The sequence below is a fragment of the Nilaparvata lugens genome, chromosome 11 (genome assembly GCF_014356525.2).
Source record: "Nilaparvata lugens isolate BPH chromosome 11, ASM1435652v1, whole genome shotgun sequence".
In the NCBI taxonomy this organism is placed as follows: Eukaryota; Metazoa; Arthropoda; class Insecta; order Hemiptera; family Delphacidae; genus Nilaparvata; species Nilaparvata lugens.
Genome location: NC_052514.1, coordinates 32463130 through 32484818, shown reverse-complemented (window position 1 = coordinate 32484818; position 21689 = coordinate 32463130). Strand labels below are relative to the sequence as shown.

At 33.7% G+C, this 21689-nt stretch overlaps 1 protein-coding gene across 5 annotated transcripts in view; it reads right to left on the bottom strand.

The window, feature by feature from the left end:
* Positions 1–21689, bottom strand: part of LOC111062429 (trichohyalin) — a 107207-nt gene that overhangs the window by 66322 nt on the left and 19196 nt on the right. For all 5 annotated transcript variants that reach the window (XM_039438243.1, XM_039438244.1, XM_039438245.1 and 2 more), the window contains exons 6-7: positions 18094–18273; positions 1826–2026 (exon numbers count right to left, since the gene is read on the bottom strand). In XM_039438243.1, the coding sequence (XP_039294177.1) occupies positions 1826–2026; positions 18094–18273 (381 nt within the window). The remainder of the gene's footprint in view (positions 1–1825; positions 2027–18093; positions 18274–21689) is intronic.

Genomic DNA, 21689 nt, shown 5'->3' with positions numbered 1-21689 from the left:
CAAGAACGAAATGATGTATTGATCTAAAATTTGGAATGAATATTTATGCTATTTATTGTATTTATATTTATGCTATTAATTACTCAAATTTGAAAAATAAAATAAAAACTTTTGGATGTAAATTTTCAAAATGGCGACCATTTTAAATTTTTGATTGCAAATTTCACGAAAACCGTTCACTTTACAGAAAATTTACAGGAAACAAAAGAGTTAGCAAATTTTATCAAGATTTCAAGGATACCTCATTTATTAAGATTGGTCAAAGAATAACAGAGAAATTCATTACTTTCGTATTGCATGCATGACTACTTTTCACAATTTAAACATCAATATTACATTTTTAATTCCAATTGTATTTAAGATGAAGATTTGAAACTCGGTATGGTTCCATATGGCCATCCAGCTGATTTTACAATGTTTTTCACATGATATGTTTTGTTCACGATCATGCATGCTGTACGAAAATAATTAATTTCTCTGTTATTCTTTGACCAATCTTAATAAATGAGGTATCTTTGAAATCTTGATAAAATTTGCTAACTTTTTGACTGTTGTAAATTTTCTGTAAAGTGAACGGTTTTCGTGAAATTTGCAATCAAAAATTAAAAATGGCCGCCATTTTGAATATGTACATCGAAAATTTTCTATTTTATTTTTTAAAGTTGAGTCTATATAGCATAAATATTCATGTCAAATTTCAGATCAATACAAAATTTCGTTCATGAGATAAAAATTTCTAAGTGAAAAAAGAAACAAAATTGCAGCTATAAGGATAACCGCTGAGTTTTGGACACTCAAAATACCACATTTGTAGTCTCCTATCATCCAGGAACAATACCCTAAAATGTTCGACACGACTTCTGAAACACTCTGTATATCGAAAAATATGGTCGATATGAGAAAATTTTGCTGAACATTTTATGTAGCATATTTCATGTAGAACCTACGGTCTTCGGCTGTTACACCTTTCGTGGGACACTGTATATATTTATTTATGTAGTGTGTATATATTTCTAAGAATTAAAATAAATGCACTGCAGATAATATACAGTGTCCCATGAAAAGTGTAACAGCCAAAGACCATAGGAATCAATATGAAATTTGCAACAAAAATGTTCAGTAAAATTTTCTTACATCGACCTTAGTTTTCGAGATATGTAGATTTTTCGCCATTTTATGAAAACGCCAATAACTATAAAATTATCAGTCAAAATATAATTCCAATGGGTTAGAAAGAGGAAGAAATTTACAATAAGAGTCATACAATTTTTTCCTATGTTTGACGTTTTTGCACTTTTTATGAGCGTTCAAACTGTTTGAAATTCACCTTTGAACTCGAAAAATAAACATTTTCACCTTTGAGCGCTTATAAAAAGTTCAAAAACGTCAAACCAAGGAAGAAATTGAATGAATCTTATTGGAAATTTCTTCCTCTTTCTAACCATATCATTGGAATTAGATTTTGACTAAAAAGTTTCCCAGTTATTGACGTTTTAATAAATATCGAAAAATCTATATATATTGAAAACTAAGGTCGATGTAAGAAAATGTTACTATACATTTTTTATTGCAAATTCCATGTAGATTCTATGGTCTTCAGCTGTTACACCTTTCGTGGGACACCCTGTATATGAACATTTTATTATCAATGTGGAGCTGAACAAGCAGTATTGGCTGTGAATTTTTCGTCATTTGCAATTTTAAAATAAAATATATAAGATTTACGTGGGAAAAGACTACAATAAACTTATGAATAATAGTATGGATAATAAAACTAATAACTAGTCCTAGAGAAATAAATGAATTACAAATTAAATTTGCATACCTTTTTGCTGCATTTTCTCTTCTCTTTCTCCAACTTTCCTTAATTTTATCTGATTTCTCTCTTTTTCTTCTATCTAATTCCTTTCTTTGTTCAATTGCTCTCTTCCGATTTTCGGCCAAGTGATCAATTTTATTACTATTTGAAGTGTTGCTACCGTTGCCGTCACTTTCTCCTATTTCCTCTCTTTGACACTGTTGCCTGCTTTAAACAGCCTTACATTATTAAAAATACATTTTAAACAATTTCAATCATTCACTAATCAAAATAGCTTTGGAATAAGCAGAAAAATTTGATACAAAAATACATTTTCACTAAGATAGGATGTAATGAATTATTTTACAACTTAGTTGTAAATAAAAATCGATGATATATGAGAATCGAAGCAACGTTCATACATGTTTATACAATTCTTGAAATAAGATTTTTACACTTGATAATGGAATGAATTCCCGAATCGAACGCGCAATAGTCCGATGGAAATTGAAACAGATGAGTGCAACTTTTCCAAATAAAGGTAGGCGCACACAGATCGTCATCGGATGGACGGCACGCATCGGACGATTAGATTTGATGCATTGTTTTCAATTGGAGTGCGCATACCTATCCGCATCCTAACAATGCATCAAATCTAATCATACGATCCGTCCGATGACGATCTGTGTGCGCCTACCTCAAGAGTTCATCAACGTTGTACACTGCTGATTATGGATTAGTACCTATTAATATTTTTAAAATACACTTTGACGAATTGGCAACGTCTACTGGTGCGGGAGGGGGTTTCAATCAGACTATTTTCATGCGATTGACTATTGGCTATGAGCAAGATAGGTCTATCTTTGTACAGGCCTTGACTATGACAGGACCTTCTTTACACCGGACCTGAGCCTACAAAAAATGGCCGCCGTAGTTGATAGAAGTTTTAACATTTTAAACGATTTTTGTAGCTTTGATTATTAGTAAATAAATTTTTATATTGTCTAAACAGCTGATACTCTCACTCAGCGGTCAGGGTTTTTCCCTTGCTGGGTGGTGCCATGTAATTTTAATTTATTTGTAAAATAGCATAATATTATAATCTAGAATATTTCTTTTGTAAGTTTTTTTATTTTGTATTTTGTTTTTATGGGCAATAAAAATGTTAAAAAAACGAGAACTAGACGAACTGAGATTTCGACAAACTGATCCCCGCTCTATTTTTTCTTATTGGAAGTTTGTTTAAGTCCACCAAATATGACGGCCATTTTTTATTTCTCTAGGCGCAGTTCCCATATATATTGGCTATGACAAGGTCTATAGAAACCTTGGTCTTTATAGACCTTGTGCTAGAATCTACTGATCTGCAATCTTTCGGATAATCATTGGAATTTAGATCGTCAATTAGGCTATAACTTGAGTTATAATTTCAAATTAAAGTTATTCTATCCATTAATAGTTTCTAGTATCTATATTTAATACTTGATGCCTCAATATCACCTCAAGACTTGACCAGGATTTTAGCAAAAGCCAAGCATAATAAGGCTCCCGGCGAAGATAGAATTCCCTATGAGTTTTCAAATATGCACCAGACAATTTTCAAGAGAAGCTGACTCTGTGTTTCAATAATATATTTGATTCAGCTGATGCCCCAAGTAGCTTCAAGCAGTCCATAATCTACCCAATCTTCAAGAAGGGAGATATAAATGAAACAGAAAATTACAGAGGTATTTCTTTTTGTAATACTAAGAGCAAAATTTATGCCGGGGTACTGTTGGCCAAACTTGAAGGGTGGATTGAATGTCATTATGTTCTCCATGATATCCAGACAGGCTTCAGGAAGGGCTATTCAACAATTGACAACATCTTTAACCTAATGAGTATTGTCAACATTCAGTTAGACACCAGTGGACAGAAGACCTATGCATTCTTTGTTGATTATTCAGCTGCATTGGATAGAATAGATAGACATGCCTCATTCTATAAATTGTCTAAGATTGGTGTCTCATATAAAATGTTCAACGCGCTGAAAAACCTATACGAGGAGTCACCGGCTAGAGTGTGGGGCAGTCAGTGTCTGTCAAGGACCTTCGAAACTAATACTGGCGTCAAGCAGGGTTGTCTATTGAGCCCTCTTCTTTTTTCACTGTTCATCAATGACCTGAACAATCTTTGGATGGAGGAGTGAGAATAAGGAATGCATGCATAAAACTGCTAGCATATTTATTGCCAATTATAATATTCAAAACATATTACAAAATCTTTATAATATGACATATCATTAAAAATATAAATAGTAGCATATGCAGATGACTTAGTTCTGCTTGCTTCTGACAAGGTAGGTCTGAGAAGAATGATAACCAATCTGGAGGCATATTGCCAAAAATGGAATCTCAAGTCAAAGATAGTTATCTTCAGACTGGGCAGACAATACGTGGAGGTACGAAAATGAGGTTATTGAAGTAGTAAAATAGCTACAAATATTTAGGAATGAACTTATCATCTGGATTGTCTCTGACTGCTCACTTTCGGGAGAGTTCGTCTTCAGCGAGAATTACCCTGATTATGTTTAATAAGCTGCTGACACAAAACAATATTCCTTTCAAATCCAAACTGAATGTATTCGATGCAGTGACCAGATCTAGGCTTTGCTACGGAGCCCAAGTATGGGGAGGAAAGCCATATGATGATGTAGAAAAGGTTCAACGTCTCTTCCTTCGAAAAGTTTTCAGCCTCCCAGTATGGACACCAGTATACAGCATGTTCCTGGAAACGCGATGTTTGCCGCTGCTTGTCTACACAGTGAAACTGCATGCCAAATACATTAGAAGATGCCTGCAGCTCCTAAGTGAAAGGTATCCCAGATTCTTGTTGGAAGAAGTAATGACAAGGGGAATTTTTGTTGCCAAGGATTGCATGATCTTAGAAAGATGATATAAAATCAGCATGTCCGACATCTCTTCACAAACTTGTAACATCAATTAAATAGGCGAGAAAATTAAGGAAACATTCCGGAATAATTGGAAGGCAAAGCTGCTGCGAAGTGAGCGCTACTCCTTGTACCGAGACCTGGCGGATGGTGTGAACTAAATGCATGAGCCACAAGACTTCACACTGATTGAATGGTTCCTGAAGGCGAAAACAGAGCTTATCCAGCTCAAAAAGTATGCAATCAACCAGGAGGTGAAGCTTTGCTCTCTGTGCAACCTAAGGGAGGAGGAAGATGTGGTGCACTTCATTGTAAAATAATGATGTAAATCTATTATGTGTTGATTATTCAGCTGCATTCGATAGAATAGATAGACATGCCTTGTTCTATAAATTGTCTAAGATTGGTGTCTCATATAAAGTGTTCAACGCGCTGAAGAACCTATACGAGGAGTCACCGGCTAGAGTGTGGGGCAGTCAGTGTCTGTCAAGGAGCTTCGAAACTAATACTGGCGTCAAGCAGGGTTGTCTATTAAGACCCCTTCTTTTTTCACTGTTCATCAATGACCTGGAACAATGTTTGGATGGAGGAGTGAGAATAAGGAATGCATGCATAAAACTGCTAGCATATTTATTGCCAATTAGAATATTCAAAGCATATTACAAAATCTTTATAATATGACACATCATTAAAAATATAAATAATAGCATATGCAGATGACTTAGTTCTGCTTGCTTCTGACAAGGTGGGTCTGAGAAGAATGATAACCAATATGGAGGCATACTGCAAAAAATGGAATTTCAAGGTCAATTTGGCCAAGTCAAAGATAGTTATCTTCAGACTGGGCAGACAATACGTGGAGGTACGAAAATGAGGTTATTGGAGTAGTTAATAGCTACAAATATTTAGGAATGAACTTATCATCTGGTTTGTCTATGACTGCTCACTTTCAGGAGAGATCGTCTTCAGCGAGAATTGCCCTGAATATGTTTAATAAAATGCTGACACAAAACAATATTCCTTTCAAATTCAAACTGAATGTATTCGATGCAGTGAACAGATCTAGGCTTTGCTACGGAGCCCAAGTATGGGGAGGAAAGCCATATGATGATGTAGAAAAGGTTCAACGTCTCTTCCTTCGAAAAGTTCTCAGCCTCCCAGTATGGACACCAGTATACAGCATGTTCCTGGAAACTCGATGTTTACCACTGCTTGTATATACAGTGAAACTGCATGCCAAATACATTAGAAGATGCCTACAGCTCCCAACTGAAAGGTATCCCAGATTCTTGTTGGAAGACGTAATGACAAGGGGAATTTTTGTTGCCAAGTATTGGATCCCAGATTCTTGTTGGAAGAAGTAATGACAAGGGGAATTTTTGTTGCCAAGTATTGCATCCCAGATTGGATTTAAGATTCAGCCAAAGATTGGATGATCTTAGAAAGATTATATAACATCAGCATGTCAGACTCCTCTTCACCAACTTGTAGCATCAATAAAATGGGCGAGAAAATTAAGGAAACATTCCGGAATAATTGGAAGGCAAAGCTGCTGCGAAGTGAGCGCTACTCCTTGTACCGTGACCTGGCGGATAGTGTGAACTACATGCATGAGCCGCAAGACTCACACTGATTAAATGGTTCCTGAAGGCGAAAACAGAGCTTATCCAGCTCAAAAAGTATGCAATCAACCAGGAGGTGAAGCTTTACTCTCTGTGCGACCTAAGGGAGGAGGAAGATGTGGTGCACTTCATTGCCAGATGTCGGATGCTGCGGGAAATCCGGTGCAATTATCTGAGGAGGAGCGTGCTATCGATGAATGAGCTGAGGGCATTTCTGAATGGTGACAGCTGGGTTGAACTCAGCAAGTTTTGCAAGGCTGCTTGGAGTTACAGATACTCTCTAGTTCAAGAGTTTAATTACCACTGAATGGACTTTACTAATAAATTATATCTCATTTAATGTGCTTATACTTTCAGTTTGGTTGCCATGGAAAAATTGTAATGTGAAATTTTCATATTTCAATATTATCATCAAAATTTTATATTTGTTTGCTTTTCAAATATAAATTAGTGTTTAGAAATGAGTTTTCTTAATATTTTTAAACTTTATAAAATAGAAACTCAGGAAGTGAAAGTATAATTTTTTAGTGAGAAAACATGAAGAACCCAATATATAACCTATAAAATTGGGTGTTAATAGGAAATGACATTGGGTATTAAGGCAGAACATTCTAAAGGATCTCTCTGCCAATAAAAGCCATATGAATCAATAAATAAAACTTTCAGTTTTATGTATTTTTTCGTCTTAAATGCTTTTGTATTTATAGCCAACTCCCCTGACAGATTTTATCCATGGGGAAAATTAGCTGACAATCCTATACTATTAAACGAGCAACTTCTGTTTATATGTATGTATTTCATCGGATCTCGAAAACAACTCTAACGATTCTCACGAAATTCAGAACATAGTAAGTTTATAATATAAAGATTCGATTGCACTAGGTCTCATCCCTGGGAAAACTCGCTGAAGGATATTGAAAGGATAAATACGTCCTTGGAAAAACAGCTGGAATTTTTGTCGTCTGTCGATACCGTAATGGAAGTGAGCAAGTGGGTTATTCCATCTTTTTGAAATGGTCTTCTCTGATTTGGTTCACGTGAAGTTTTAATCAGGATTAAAATTTAACCGGCTTTTGTTCAACTGGGTCTTTGTGAGGGAAATTTTTGCATTCTTCTGGGAATTAATCTCAATTTACTGTGATTAGATAGAACATCTCTCTATGAATGTTATTATAATTTCTTCTTTCGTAATTTTTTATGCTTTTGTACTCCAGAGCGAAGCTCAGTCCCCGATATTATTTATTACATAATCACTTTTTATTATTCTTTTCTTTCAATAAAAGCTCTTTTTATTATCATCATTATTATTATTATCATCCATTTGACAGTTGGATTCGATATTATTTACATTATGACAGCTATGATAAGAAAGTCGAAATGTCATTAATGATAGCAACTCCAATACTGGTGCGATAAATTGACATCGTCATCTGCATTTATTTAAAAGAATTATACTTAGAATCACTCTAATCTGTCAGCATTAGTTCAATTAGACGGATTGATGCTATTAATGGAGGAATGCTGACAGTTGATGTGAATCTACATAACGGACATGCATACAATATCCGATTTTAATTAAAAGCTTCAATCTTTTTCTTCATCAAACCAATTAATTTTTGGGAGTAAGGAATATTGATAGAGGAAAGACCTTACTAATTGTACTTATATTTTTACAATAATAACTATTTTGCGTTTTTAATGCAACATCCCTATCCTCCCCGAGTTAAATTGTGGCCTAATTGACGACGAATTAAATTAGAAAAACTTCTGGCACGGGCGCTTCCGCCATTTTTGTAAGCCTCTCCACCTATGTGCTCATAGCAAATATAGGAGGTCCGGCTATGAACAAGGTCTATAAATACAGGTCATGACACAGTCCCGTGATGCAAAATCGCCATTTTATGGGGTTCTAGTTCACCAATTTTCAAATTTATCATCTGTTATCATTAAAGATTGAACAATATGATGACGTGTTATTTTGTTAAATTGTTCAAGGAATATTGCTTGGCTTTGAATTGTAAAATAAATACTTCACACAGAATAATAATATTAGATTCCAACTAGGAACTGAATTGTTGATTTTTAGATTGGGAACTTCAAAATCTTTTTGAGGTTAGCCTTTTGTCCCAATACCTTATGAATCATAGCAAGTTACAAGAATAAGAACAATTTTTAATAATAAAAAATGAATTATTGAACCATTTATTATTGAAATTTCATTATTAAAAAATCGAAAACCTGAATTTACATATTATCTGAACCAGAATATTGTTTTTAAAAAGCATAATACATTATTTTGTTATGAGCAGATTTAGAATATTTCAAATGTACCGCCATAAAGACCCCACATAATGGCCGCTCCATAAGGAACACGAGTGTCATGACCTGTATTTATAGACCTTGTACTAATCTGGACTCTGTCGGATAATCATTAGAATTTAATTAATCAATTAGTCCACAAAACATTAATTCAACATTACATTATAAGGGTGAAGTATATTAAAGCCCATTTATAATTGAGTATAGATTTATTGTGGATCTTTCTTGTATATACAGTGGTTGAAGAATCAACTTCAGTATCTTGAATTAAAGTAAGCACATCAACAGTAATAAACATTTTTATAACTTTAAAATTTAATTATTTAATCTAATGCTGTGTTGAAAAAATATAATTATTTCTAGTATTACTAGCAAAATTGCTTCAATAGGCGGGGTAGTGAGTATTTTTATTTTGAATAGGCTTCGGTTAGGCTTCAGCAGTAGACAGGTCTCAAATATTCATTCATACAATAAGTACATTATCAAAATGATAGGGAGAGGAAAAATAAGGTAACCTCTCCCAAATTTAGATAACACATAGTCCGAAATAGGTCAAGTCTTGTAGCTCTTCAATTCACAAAATTTTCAGTCCTCAAGTATTTTCACAAAGTAGATTTTTAAATTTAGATGCTTCAAAACTAAACATAGAAGAAATATTTTACATTATTATAACTAAATAGGAAATGTTCACATATTAAAAATATAATTTTGAAGTTAACGAAAAACAAACTTAATTCTAAAATAGTAGGCAAATAGGCCTAGTATGCGTACCGGTATTGGCTAATTGACCAGCTTATCGCAGATTGGTCACTCATTTTACAAAATGACTAGAAACCTTAGACCAGAAACACAGATAATCTAGGTATTTAAAACGGTATCTCTACTTTATGCTTTGCCATTGCCAACTGAAGTTTTTACAGTAATCAATTTATTATACCCACCTACATATAAATAATTGCATTTAAGAGTTTCAACAACTGATTAATTGTAAATTGGTTTTATCTATTGGAATTAGTTGTTTTTTAATTGATGAGCAGTTACCAATTCTCCAAGATCATAATATACTAACACTATGATAAATTTAAAAAGAGCTAACAACTCATAGATTGAATTTTAATCTTAGATACTGAACACCACAGATTTGTAAATTTCTATATACAGTAGGCTGCAAGGGGATTCTTTGGGATAAGAATAAGAAACATTGTTTCCTAGCTAGTCGTACACATTAAACAGTAACAGTAATAAACATCTTTATAACATTAAAAAGACTCAAGGTTTTTTTTGTTTGTCTCAACTCAGCTTATTGTCAACACATTGTTGACCGAACGTAGTGAGGTCTATGTTTCAACTCAGCTTTTCTTTTGTCTGTCTGTATGTAACGCGACTACGGCCAACGCGTTGACAGAATTCGATGAGATTTTGCAGGAATATTCCTTTTTCAACTGCGCGTCGATGTATACTCAAGGTTTTTTTGAAACTTTGCATTTTAAGGATAATATGAAAAGAAAAGGAATTCCTCCATACTCTGATATCACTATATAGTATATACAGAGTGGTGAAAAGTCCGAGAACGGCTAAATATCTCATACACAAAGGTAATTTACGGTGGGTGTGATTGGGGATCCTACTCAAATTGAAAATACTACCTTTACTATGACTTTGAAAATCTGGTCCGCCATCTTGAATCCACCATGTTGAATGCAACTTTGTTTTTTTAAATAGGAAGGTGGTCATGCGATACATGATTTCGATACAGAATTCCAAGAAAGAATGAATGGCAAAAACCGCACATCGCTATCTCAAACCGTTTCGAAGATATTCACATTATTAATCATTACCATGCAGATCAGAAATTATTAATGAAATACATAAGTGGTATTAAATTAATTTTCATCAGATGGAGAGATTATCACGGAACTGGATGAATTCTATCATATGGAATACTAATTCAAACGTGAACTCAGTTTGTTAACATTTCAAACAGGTGACATCAGATACTTGTAAATGATAAAACTGCGTGAGGTCTACTGTTCACAGAACTACTTATTTATTTATTTATATTTTTTACAAAGAAGCACTGATTGGGAGAGGAAAATTAAGGATACTCCTTGTACTATTTCTTTCCCAAATTTAGATAACACTTTAAAAGTAGTATAGTCGTGACTATTCTTGTTTACTAGACAACAGGCTCGCTTCGCTCGACTAATCCGTCTAGCCAGGGAGCTCCACCCCCTCGACCACCGGCTTAACATCCAGAGACAAGCAGGGTCGCTTCGTTCGCCTGCATTTATGACTTCAGCTTGCTTCCTTACTCCGTCAAATAGTCAATACAGACTTTCAGGCTCGATTCAGTCACCAAATGACTGAAAAAATGCGGATAAACACTGGAAAAACAGCGAATCTTTCGCGTCTATTGAGAGCATTCTCAAGACTACATTAATTTTGTACACCTTAGTTGAACCAGTGAACCAAATGTAAGACTTTGCTCTTAGTTCTCATAAAGATTAGAAGAAGCAGAAAATGCTGTTCATTCAGGGCGTATCTTTGGCGAAGATTTTGATGGAATTTCCAACCTAGATGAAAAGCTGTACCAAATTTGAACTTTTATTCTCCTGTTCATTTACTCTCTGAAGCAAATTCCGTAGAAAAGTTAAGCCAATCTATGAAAATGTTGAAATAGAAGGACTTTGGAATAATGCCAAGAGATATGCCCAAAATAAGCTGGTTTCCAGCGTTTTCAAAGAATTAACAGACAATGTTTAAATTTGGTTTATAAACTCTTCTGAGGATTACAAATGTTGTGTCTGAGTGCTTTTGAATTACGCCAAAAATGAGTAAAAATCAGCGGTTTTCCTGTGTTTTCTCCAGTTTTACATTGCATTTCCAATTCATTTTTACATATTTCTCAAGTGAATTAAAACTTGAAAGGGTTAGAAAAGTATGTTTTGTAAGTAATCTACAACATTTACATCTCAAAGTTCAAATTACTAGACAGGGACAAGATGGGTGGACACTTAGGGTGGGCACACACCAGTTAGTCAAGACAATACTAGTCACGTTTAGTCACAATACTTCACATAGTTGCTTATGAAGCAACACACACCGATTAGTCATTGCAATTAGACATGTCTTCATATTTATTTTTATTTATTTTATTATTATTTCATCCACTGACCTTCTATAAAAGGGGTATTTGGACTTGTCAATATCGTAAGACAATAAAATACAGAACATAAAATACATGAAAAGTCTTACTTTTTTTTCTCTCTAAACCCCATCTCGACGCTCGTAGTACTCCCTGAACTCTTCACTTTAGTACGCGCATATGGACAGCAGCTCCTTCTTTAATTGATCTCTGAATTTTGTACCAGTCATTTCTTTTATATGAGCTGGCAATAAATTATACAACCGAATACCAGAACTCCTAACACCTCGCTCATACATGGTTGTTTGGTGTGTGTCGTCTCTTAGGTTGTTCCTATATCTTGTTGGGTATTGATGGAATGTTTCGCCTGTATTAAATTCATGTAGATTTTTCTTAATGAAGCAGATTGTTTCGAAAATATATAGGCTTGGGAATGGGAGAATATGATGTTTTTTGAAAAGGGGGCGACAACTTGTTCTAATTCTTGATTCTCCCATCATCACTCTCAATGCTCACTTCTGCATTCTGAACACCTCAACTACGAAACTTGAATTTCCCCAAAAAAATAATGCCGTAGGTCAGGTGAGTGAAACAGTGCGAAATAAACACTTCTAAGAGCCCTGGAGTCCAATATAGCTTTCAAATTTCTCAGTACGAAAATTGCTGAGTTTAGTTTGTTTTTGAGGTATTCTTGGTGAGGTCTCCAAGATAGGTCAGAGTCAATCACCACTCCAACAACTTTAATATCATTCACGGATTCTATTTTATAGTCTCTGATACTTAAATTATTTGATAAATCAAATAAAATTATTATATATCTGGTAGTTCGGAATGGAATTTCTTTAGTTTTGTTGGTATTTAACAACAGCATGTTAGCAGATAGCCATTTTTCTAAATTGATAAGGGCATTTTTCTCTCCAATTCCACATTGGGCTGACTGTTGCTTTTCAGTAGAATACTCACATCGTCAGCATATAATACACTTTTAGCTGGTTCAAGGTATGATGGCAAGTCATTAATATATATAATAAAAAGCAGGGGGGCCCAGTACTGACCCCTGGGGGACCCCGTTTCTCGTCTTCATCCATTCTGAATGGTACTCATGGGTATGAGAGTCAATGACAACCTACTGATACCTTTCATCGAGGTGGGAAAAAACCATCTGAACACGGCGCCATCGAATCCATACAATTGCAGCTTTTTTAACATAATCTCTACATTGATAAGGTCGAACGCATTTGAGAGATCGGCTATCAAACCATTCACTTTGGATTTTTCATCAACAGATGATAATGCCTCATCTACAAAAGAGAAGAGAGCATCATTTGTGGAGTAGCCTGCCGGAATCCAAATTGGTTAGAAGACAGTAAGTCTATTAGTTTGAAGTATTTTCTTAATCGTCTTAGCACAGCATATTCAAAGATTTTTAGAAATATAGGAGTATTAGCAATAGGTCTATGGTTTTCAGGAAGTTCTTGATTGCCTTTCTTGTAAACAGGAATTATTTTTGATAATTTCAGTTTAGATGGTACGTAACCCGCTTTCATGGAACTATTGAAGATAAATGTTAGTGGCTTGAGGATATGTTCTGCTGATTTTTTAACTAAGTAATTCGATAAGTTGTAACAGTCATAGGATTTCTTGTTTTTTAGTGATTTGATTATTCCTCCAAGTTCTTCACAGCTCAATGTATCGAAATCTGTAAACTTTGTATTTCTTTGGTTACCGGCAATGTTAAATACTGATAGAAAATCATCCATGCCATTCTTTTCTAAGTGTGCATTCTGCATCATAAGCAACTATGTGAAGTATTGTGACTAAACGTGTCTTGTCTTTTCTTGACTAACTGGTATGTGCCTAGCCTTAAATGAAATATGCAAACGAGCGAAGCGTTCCAGCTGTTTTTTTTTTTTGTTTTTTTTCTTCATAATTCAGCTTGGTGTTAAAGAGGCGGAGCTCCTGGCTGCCTGGTTAAACGGATAAGTCAAACGAAGCGAGCCTGCTGGATAGTAAAAGGTAATAATAGTATTATTATTCTGTTATTATTTCTTAATAAATATATTGTCTATATAAATCAATGACGTGTGTAAGCTGTTAAAGAGGGTGAGAGATAAGTTGTATACATGTAAAAAAATGGACAATTTATTCATTATTTTGTCAAAATTATATGGATTTATTCATTGAGGTTAAAACCCCTTAGAATAAAATCAGTGGGGACTCGAACCTATGATATACAATTTACAAATCACCTGCTCTAAAGCTGAACCGTTCCGTACCTTGTCAAATTAGCAGTTTTCTCTTTCAAATACTCATACAACAAATTAAGTTGAAAACGAAGATTGTCCTGATGATTATTTACCAACATTCGAGTATAAAAATACAGCAGACAATAAAAATGTACATCTATTAGTTTTAAAGACCTAATATCATAGTAAGTGCAAAAAAAAAATCGTAAAAATCAGTTTGGCTCCCTTATAAACCAATGTACAGTATTGGCAATGCCGATTAGGAACCAAAATGTTGGTAGAAGGCTGGCTGTCCATTCTGTGACTATAGGCCTATAGCCTCTGTATTTTGAAATTCCCTCCACCTACGTGCTCATAGCGAATAGTCATGTCTGAAATGAAATAATACAATTAAGGGTACTAGTATTTCTTTATAAATATTTTTGTTTCTTCACTTTAAAGACATGATAACTGAGAACATTTTTTTCTCTGATCTATAATATAATAAAGGAAAGAATTGGCTTATACAGATATGGGATGGGAAATTCACGAATGACGCATCATCACGTCTGAACTACTAGACTGACTAGTTTAAAACTTCGCATATAGATTCTTAATTTACAAGTTATGGTTATGGGCTTATTTTAAATTCTTCAAGATTTCAGTAGGTCAAGTTTTCAGTTTTTCAAGATTTTTATCAGACCCTTGCAGAGTGCGGGTTACTTGCTAGTATTCAATAAATTAATAAATATTTATCTATAAAAATATCCATAAACTCTAAACATAAAAAACACAAAAATCTATTTAATTAATGAAATATCATAATCTATATTCCTGTATCGATGTGTAACAACAAAGTGTATGTTCTATTACCTTTCTCTAATAGATAGATAATAATAGCTATAGTGCGGTCCACGTTATAATGACAGTATTTGATCAACTTTGGTTTTGCTATCCTAGTTTATCATTCGACAAAACCGGTGGTACTATCCTTTTCTAGGTCCACAACGATGCCAATTATGTTTTTGACAGTGTAGGAATATAATTAATTAATGCAGAGAATCGGTATCGCTATACTTCTATCTTCATCCACTGCCATTATAACGTGGACCTCACTATAGACCTGAAGTAAGACTGTTAAGTATCTCACTATTCAAATCACACATAGAAGGCTTACTTATTGAAAGATGTCTTTATTCCGTTGGAGATTTTTTTGAATAGCATCAGTTAGTGATGTAAAATTCCCGGGAATTTAAGATCGAGGAAATATTCCCAGGGAATTTAAGGGAAATATTTCCAAAATTCATAAATTCCCGGGAATTTATGGGAACTTAAGGGAATTTATAACCTCTTTAATCTAAAATGACCGAAAAATACGTTTTTTATTACAAAAGGTCTCAATCACCTGTTATACAACAGATTTGTGTAAGAAATATAAGGATGAATAACTTATAAATTGTAATAGGTTCAAAGAAAACAGTAATTTGAAGTTCATAGACTGATCATTTTCATGAAAGGTAGAAGGAAAACTGAGCACTCAATAAAATTTTCCAAATCATTCAATTGCACCACTATTATCATGCTACTTTCACGTCTTACAAGTTTATCAAATTTTCACTTACTAATACTAATTACTTACTTATTTTACTTACTAATGCCTGTAAATCAGGTAAACAAAGTCAACAAAGTATTGAGTGTAATTTAACTTTCATTGCATGATTTTATTCAATTTCTCCGCACAAAAACAAATGAACCCCTAAATAAAGATTAGAGTAGATAATAAGTCCAAAAAATTAGAAATTATAAAATACAGCAAAATACGCTAAACTGAAACAAGAGCATACTCGAGTTTAATTCAATTTTAAAAAGAAAATAATTCCACAGCTCACAACCTTTCAAGAGTCATTAAGGCTCAATTAAATTGTAATAAGATACTAGTCCAGGAAACGAATGCTCAAAAAAAGGTATAGAGGAAAAGTTTGGATCCCAATTTTTGACCTCGCAGTCCTTTTAAGGATAGTGAGGGGTAAACATATCAAAAGTCCTCACTCCTACCACACTCAACACTAAAGCTGCTATAAAAATTGAAAAGCATAAAATGATGAAATAATACATTAAATTAAATAGAATATAATGCTCTACAATTCAACGTTCAGTACTCATTTTTTTCGATGCATTGTTGTTGAGTAATAAGCCCTGAAATTGCAAAATGTTGGAAGAAAAACTTCACTTTTAGAAGTGAATATCTCGAAAACTGAAGAAGATATCACAAAACTCTACTGTACAAAACTTGTAGGAAATTTATCCAGCTTCATTTTTGTTCAGTTAACCATGTCGCTGAAATGCATTGTTTCTCAGTTACATGCGTAACAGCCAGAAATGCAAAAATGCAACGTTTAAACCACCCTCATCCCTTAAGCTTAAGGGGTAGTGATGAGGACTTTTGGTATGTTCACCTTCTAACTAGTTCAAACAAAGCTGCGAAGTCAAATATTTTGTTCCAAACATTCCCTCCCAATTTCTTTGTCAATATTGATCTATTGTTGAACTGAAGATTTTACACTCAACACTAACGCTAACGGCTGCAACAATCGTAGGGAGATGCGTAAAATGAAGAGACCATAGATGAAATTGAAGAGAATAATTTATGAGCTCAAGATTAGCACGGATTTTTTCAATCAATCGTTAAAGAGTTATAAGGCCAAAAAGATAAAAAAATCGGAGCTGGAAGAGGTTATCTTCAAAATGTGATACCTTCGAGAGCTCATACCTAGAAAACTATGAGAGATATGGAAAAATGTTGGAAATGAAACTTGTAGTCTAATTTGCGATCTTTAATTATGTTCGACAAAAATTTCCGAAAGGCGCATATTGTTCGAGATAGAACAAAAAACAAAATATGGTACTTTCAAACCACCCCCACCGGCCCTACCACCTTAGCACAGGGGGTAGGAGTGAGGACTTTTGATATGTTTACCCCCTTACTATCCTTAAAAGAGCTGCGGGGTCAAAAATTGTGTTTCAAACTTTTCCCTCCATAATCTTTCATTGACTGGACTATACGAGTATTTAAAAAACAGTGAGTGAGTGAGCAAAAACAGACTCAAAGAATGATGATTTATTGATTATATTAATTTAAAATGTGACTGATATTGATCAATAGCAAATATAATGATGATTTATTGATTATATTAATGTAAAGTATGAGTGAGATTGATCAATTTCAATCATTTTTAGATCAATTTTATAAATTCCCTTAAGTTCCCATAAATTCCAAAAATTTCTTGGCCTCGGAAATATTTCCAAATCATAAGTTCCTTCCCACTGGGAATATTCCCGATCCACATCACTAGCATCAGTGTTCATCTGTTTAACTGTAACAGCTTTGTTGTGACTTGTGTTGGACCCCGTTTTAATAACTACTATTTATCAATTACTGCTGTTTATTACTATTTGCTAATTTTGTTGTAAACATTTTTTGACTGTTTTTAATTTTATTGTACCTAGACGTTTGTTACAACACTTTCTGTTTCGTGACAATGAAGGATTATTGATTGATTATAAATAAAATGGAAATAGTAATCTTTTTTTAAGAAATCGCCAATAAACTTTTCAAAATATAAAACCCATAAAACTGCATTAAAGACAATATGCATTTCGGGACACATCCAATCTACAAGTGCAATTACAGAATAAAAATGATAAATGATTTTTATAATTGCTCCTGAAGATGGGATGAGTCCCGAGATGCATAATGTTTTCAATTAATTTTTTATGTTTTTCTTTTTCAATTTGAATAGTTTGTTGTTTATTTCTTAAACGAAGTAAAAATTGATTTTTTTTAAATTCACTTTTTTGTATTTTTTATAATTACTTTTGTAATTCAATTTTTTTGTATTTCAATTTTATTTCTATTACTAAATGTAGGCCTTGTTCAAGTTTCTTTTCTCTTTCAATTCTTGAAACATCTGTATTCTTCTGCTATGTAAATGAAATAAAAACCTTGGACTTGAAAATTTAATAAATGTTGCATTGAAGTAATAATGTTGTCTCACCTTGCTTGGTTCTCTTCTCTTTTCTTTCGCCATAACTCTTTCATTCTGAGCGAATGCTCGGCCGCTAGCCTAGCGTGCTGTTTCTTCTTCGGTTCTTTTTTTTCTTCCTCGGGGTTTCCTTCTGCAGTTTTCAGGTTAGATGAATCACTCACTCCAGGTTCATCCACTTCCTGTTGTTTTCTACAAACACATAAAACTAATCTATATAAAAGCAAAATGACACTAATTTATTCATTTATTTACTCTCTAACAAAACTGAAAATCTACTAAATCAAACATTTTCAAAGCTGGTACATAGATCCAGCTGAGGTATAGAAATAGTGTGCTGATAGGATACACAATTAATATGCGTTTTTCTGTTTTTATTTGTCTTTCAAATTGAAACTGCCCCAAATAATTCATTTCGATTTTATTAATGTTGACCTTGTTACTGTATCCTGCTCCCTCCTTCTCATCCAAAATTCTTCTTCGTCATCTCTTCCCTTCTTTGTTCAATTGCATGAATTTTAATTGAAAATTAATTTCTTAAGATTTCTTCGGTCATAAACAATCATCACTTCTATCACATGTTTTGCCAGAGCTTTCACCAATTTATTTATTTATGGAGACACCAAGTTACCCCTTATGTGTCTCCTTCACAATTTCTACCTTTTTACATTGCTGACTGTTGTAAATTAAAAGCCTTACGATATTACTAATAAATTATCAATTTTCACTTAAAAAACAGAACGAATTCAAGTTATGTTGAGTGAAGGGATGAATTAATGAAAAATTGCATAAATTGCCAAATACTCATACAATTCAAATCAACAATTTTTTTATAAATATTTGAACACTTGGTGTATTATATCATTATCATCACCATCAAGTCTACAGACCAACCCAGAGAATAATCCACGACATCTAGTTTCGCCATATTGCCAATATATGCCAGTTACCATGTAAGCTCACTAAACTCTAACTTTTGGACAAAGGACAAAATAAAATGTTAAATGGAACAATTTAAAATTTCAACAAACAATTTAAAATTAAAATTTATCAAACTGTTTAGGTGGTCGGAGTTTAGAGAGATTCTTCTGGGTTAGGGTTAGTAGTGATGCAGTGGTAATGATAATGATCATAATACACCGTGTCCTACGAAGAGGTTTACACGTTTGATTTTATATTACGTGCCCATTCATGCACCGAACTTTTTTAAATTTCACACAGTTTACAAAGTAGGTTCTAAAAGTATTGTGGGAAAATTTCAACTCCCTAACCTTGGTAAAAACAAAATGGCGGTTGAAAAACGATACTTTAAGAACATTAATAAGGCGTTTTTGGTTTCATTAAGTATGTTTATTGTTGCACTTTAGGGCAATATGACTTTTAAATAAACAACTAGAACATAGCCTAATGAAAAACCTAGTCAAAGTCCAAAATTATTCAAATTGAAGTCCATCCACAGCAACACACTGATAACAGCGCTTAAGAATTGATTTGTAAGCTCTTACAAAGAAACTCCGCGGTATCCGGAGAAATTCCTCTTCTATTGATCGTTTTAGTTCCTTATCATTATTGAAGCTATGGGTATAAACGTTTTTCTTCAAGTAACCCCATAAAAAGAAATCACAAACAGTTAAATTTGGTGATCGGGGTGACCAATCTAAAAAATTACTTCCACGAGCAATCCAACGGCTATAAAGTTTGTCATTAGATAGTAATTGCTTGACATGATTTGCGAAATGAAGTGGAGCTCCATTTTGTTGGAAGGTTGCTTGATTCATTTCTGGTACCATCGAATGAGCCAAGACTACCGCAACGAAGTAAACAAATCACATGATAACAGCTCATGAAAGTAGTTTTCATAGGGAACGAATTGGTAAAATTATCAATATGTCACCATTTTGTTTCTATGAAGGTGAGGGAGCTGAAATTTTCCAGAATATTTTCAGAACCTACTTAGTAAACTGTGTAAAATTTGAAAAAGTTTAAATGAATGGGCATGTAATATAAAATTTAACGAGTGAACCTCTTCATAGGACACTCTATATAAGGGTTTCACTCAATCAATTTATCTACCCTGGAGATAAAATTGTACAAAAGGCTACGTCACAAAGTATTTTATAAAATTACAATACATAATCAAATCATAATTACGCCACAATACATAATAAAATCAATAATAACAAATCATTCGAATAAATATAGACAACAATATCAATCAATAACACTCAATAGTTAACCAATAATAAGGCTACGTTATAATTAACTATTGATACAATGGTTGATATTAATAATTTATTCTACATACTCCTGTCCTGAATTCTTCTAAAGAGTAGAATGAATTTTTAACAAGCCATTTTCTCAAATATCTAAGGAACACAGGCAGGGGAAGGGTACGGAAGGAGGCTGGTAGAAGGTTGAAAAGTTTTATCCCCACTACTGGAAAATTCGAAAGAGATTCACTGAGTCTGCACCTAGGTACGTGAAGATCTCCACTGGCCCTAGTCGGATAATTGTGAATGTCACTGGCAACCGTCAATACATCTCCCCTCAGTTTTATCTCCTCCAAACACTGATACAAAAAATTCATTGATGACTGTCAATATTGAATTTTTGGTGAATAGCGGTTCACAATGATCTAGATAAACTGCATTACTTATTCTGACTGCTTTCTTCTGTAAAACAGGCTCCATAACCTGATGCCATAAGACAGGATTGAATGGAAAAAAGCATGATAAGCTTGTCTAACATAATGATCAGGCAACTCATATTGTAGTCTCCTCAATAGATATATTCCTACTTAGCTTAGAGCAAATCATATCAACATGAGGTTCCCATAATAGTTTAGAATCTAGCATGAAACCCAATAGTTTAACTGGATTGTTTGGTCCCAGATTACTTCCAATTACATGTTCAGGTGCTTGCCTAAACAAGTATGTGCTTAAGTTACCTACTTGCTTTTAGTAAATTGCCTCCAATAACTAGTACGTCTACTAAAATCGTGGAACGTGGGCTTAGTAGGACTTTTAGCCTTTCTTTCAACTACCTTTTATTGATTTTAGTCATTTACGATTTTGTATCCATAATGAAATTTCCACACTTTACTAATAATTGAAACACCTGTAATCCTGCATATTTGCATATAGGTACGCTTCCCGGTTACGTAGAATTTTTGTTTAAAAAAAGGTTTAGTTGATATCATCAATAATATTTTACATTCAATTTTGCCATTATACAAGTATTTAGCCGACGTTTTCAAAGATGAAAAAAAATCTAATTTTGGTCAGTCAATACACTTATGCCGGGTTGCACCAGGGCTTCCCATATATAGTAGTATGAAGGAGGTCCTGGTTGTACCAACAAGGATCAAGTATTCCAAATCAGATGATTATTGTGCTGACAAGGAAACGTTCATCTGGTTTATGCCCGTATGCAGATACTCGGTTTAAACGGAGAAATGTCAGCTGTTCGTTTAAACCCCGTATGAAACACATTATGATGAATGTAATCATACCGTATACACAAGTAAACGTGATTTAGCGTTAAACGTAGTGTTAGCATATGGCCCTAGTATTAAGGACATCCACGTTTAACGCTAAACTACGATTAAA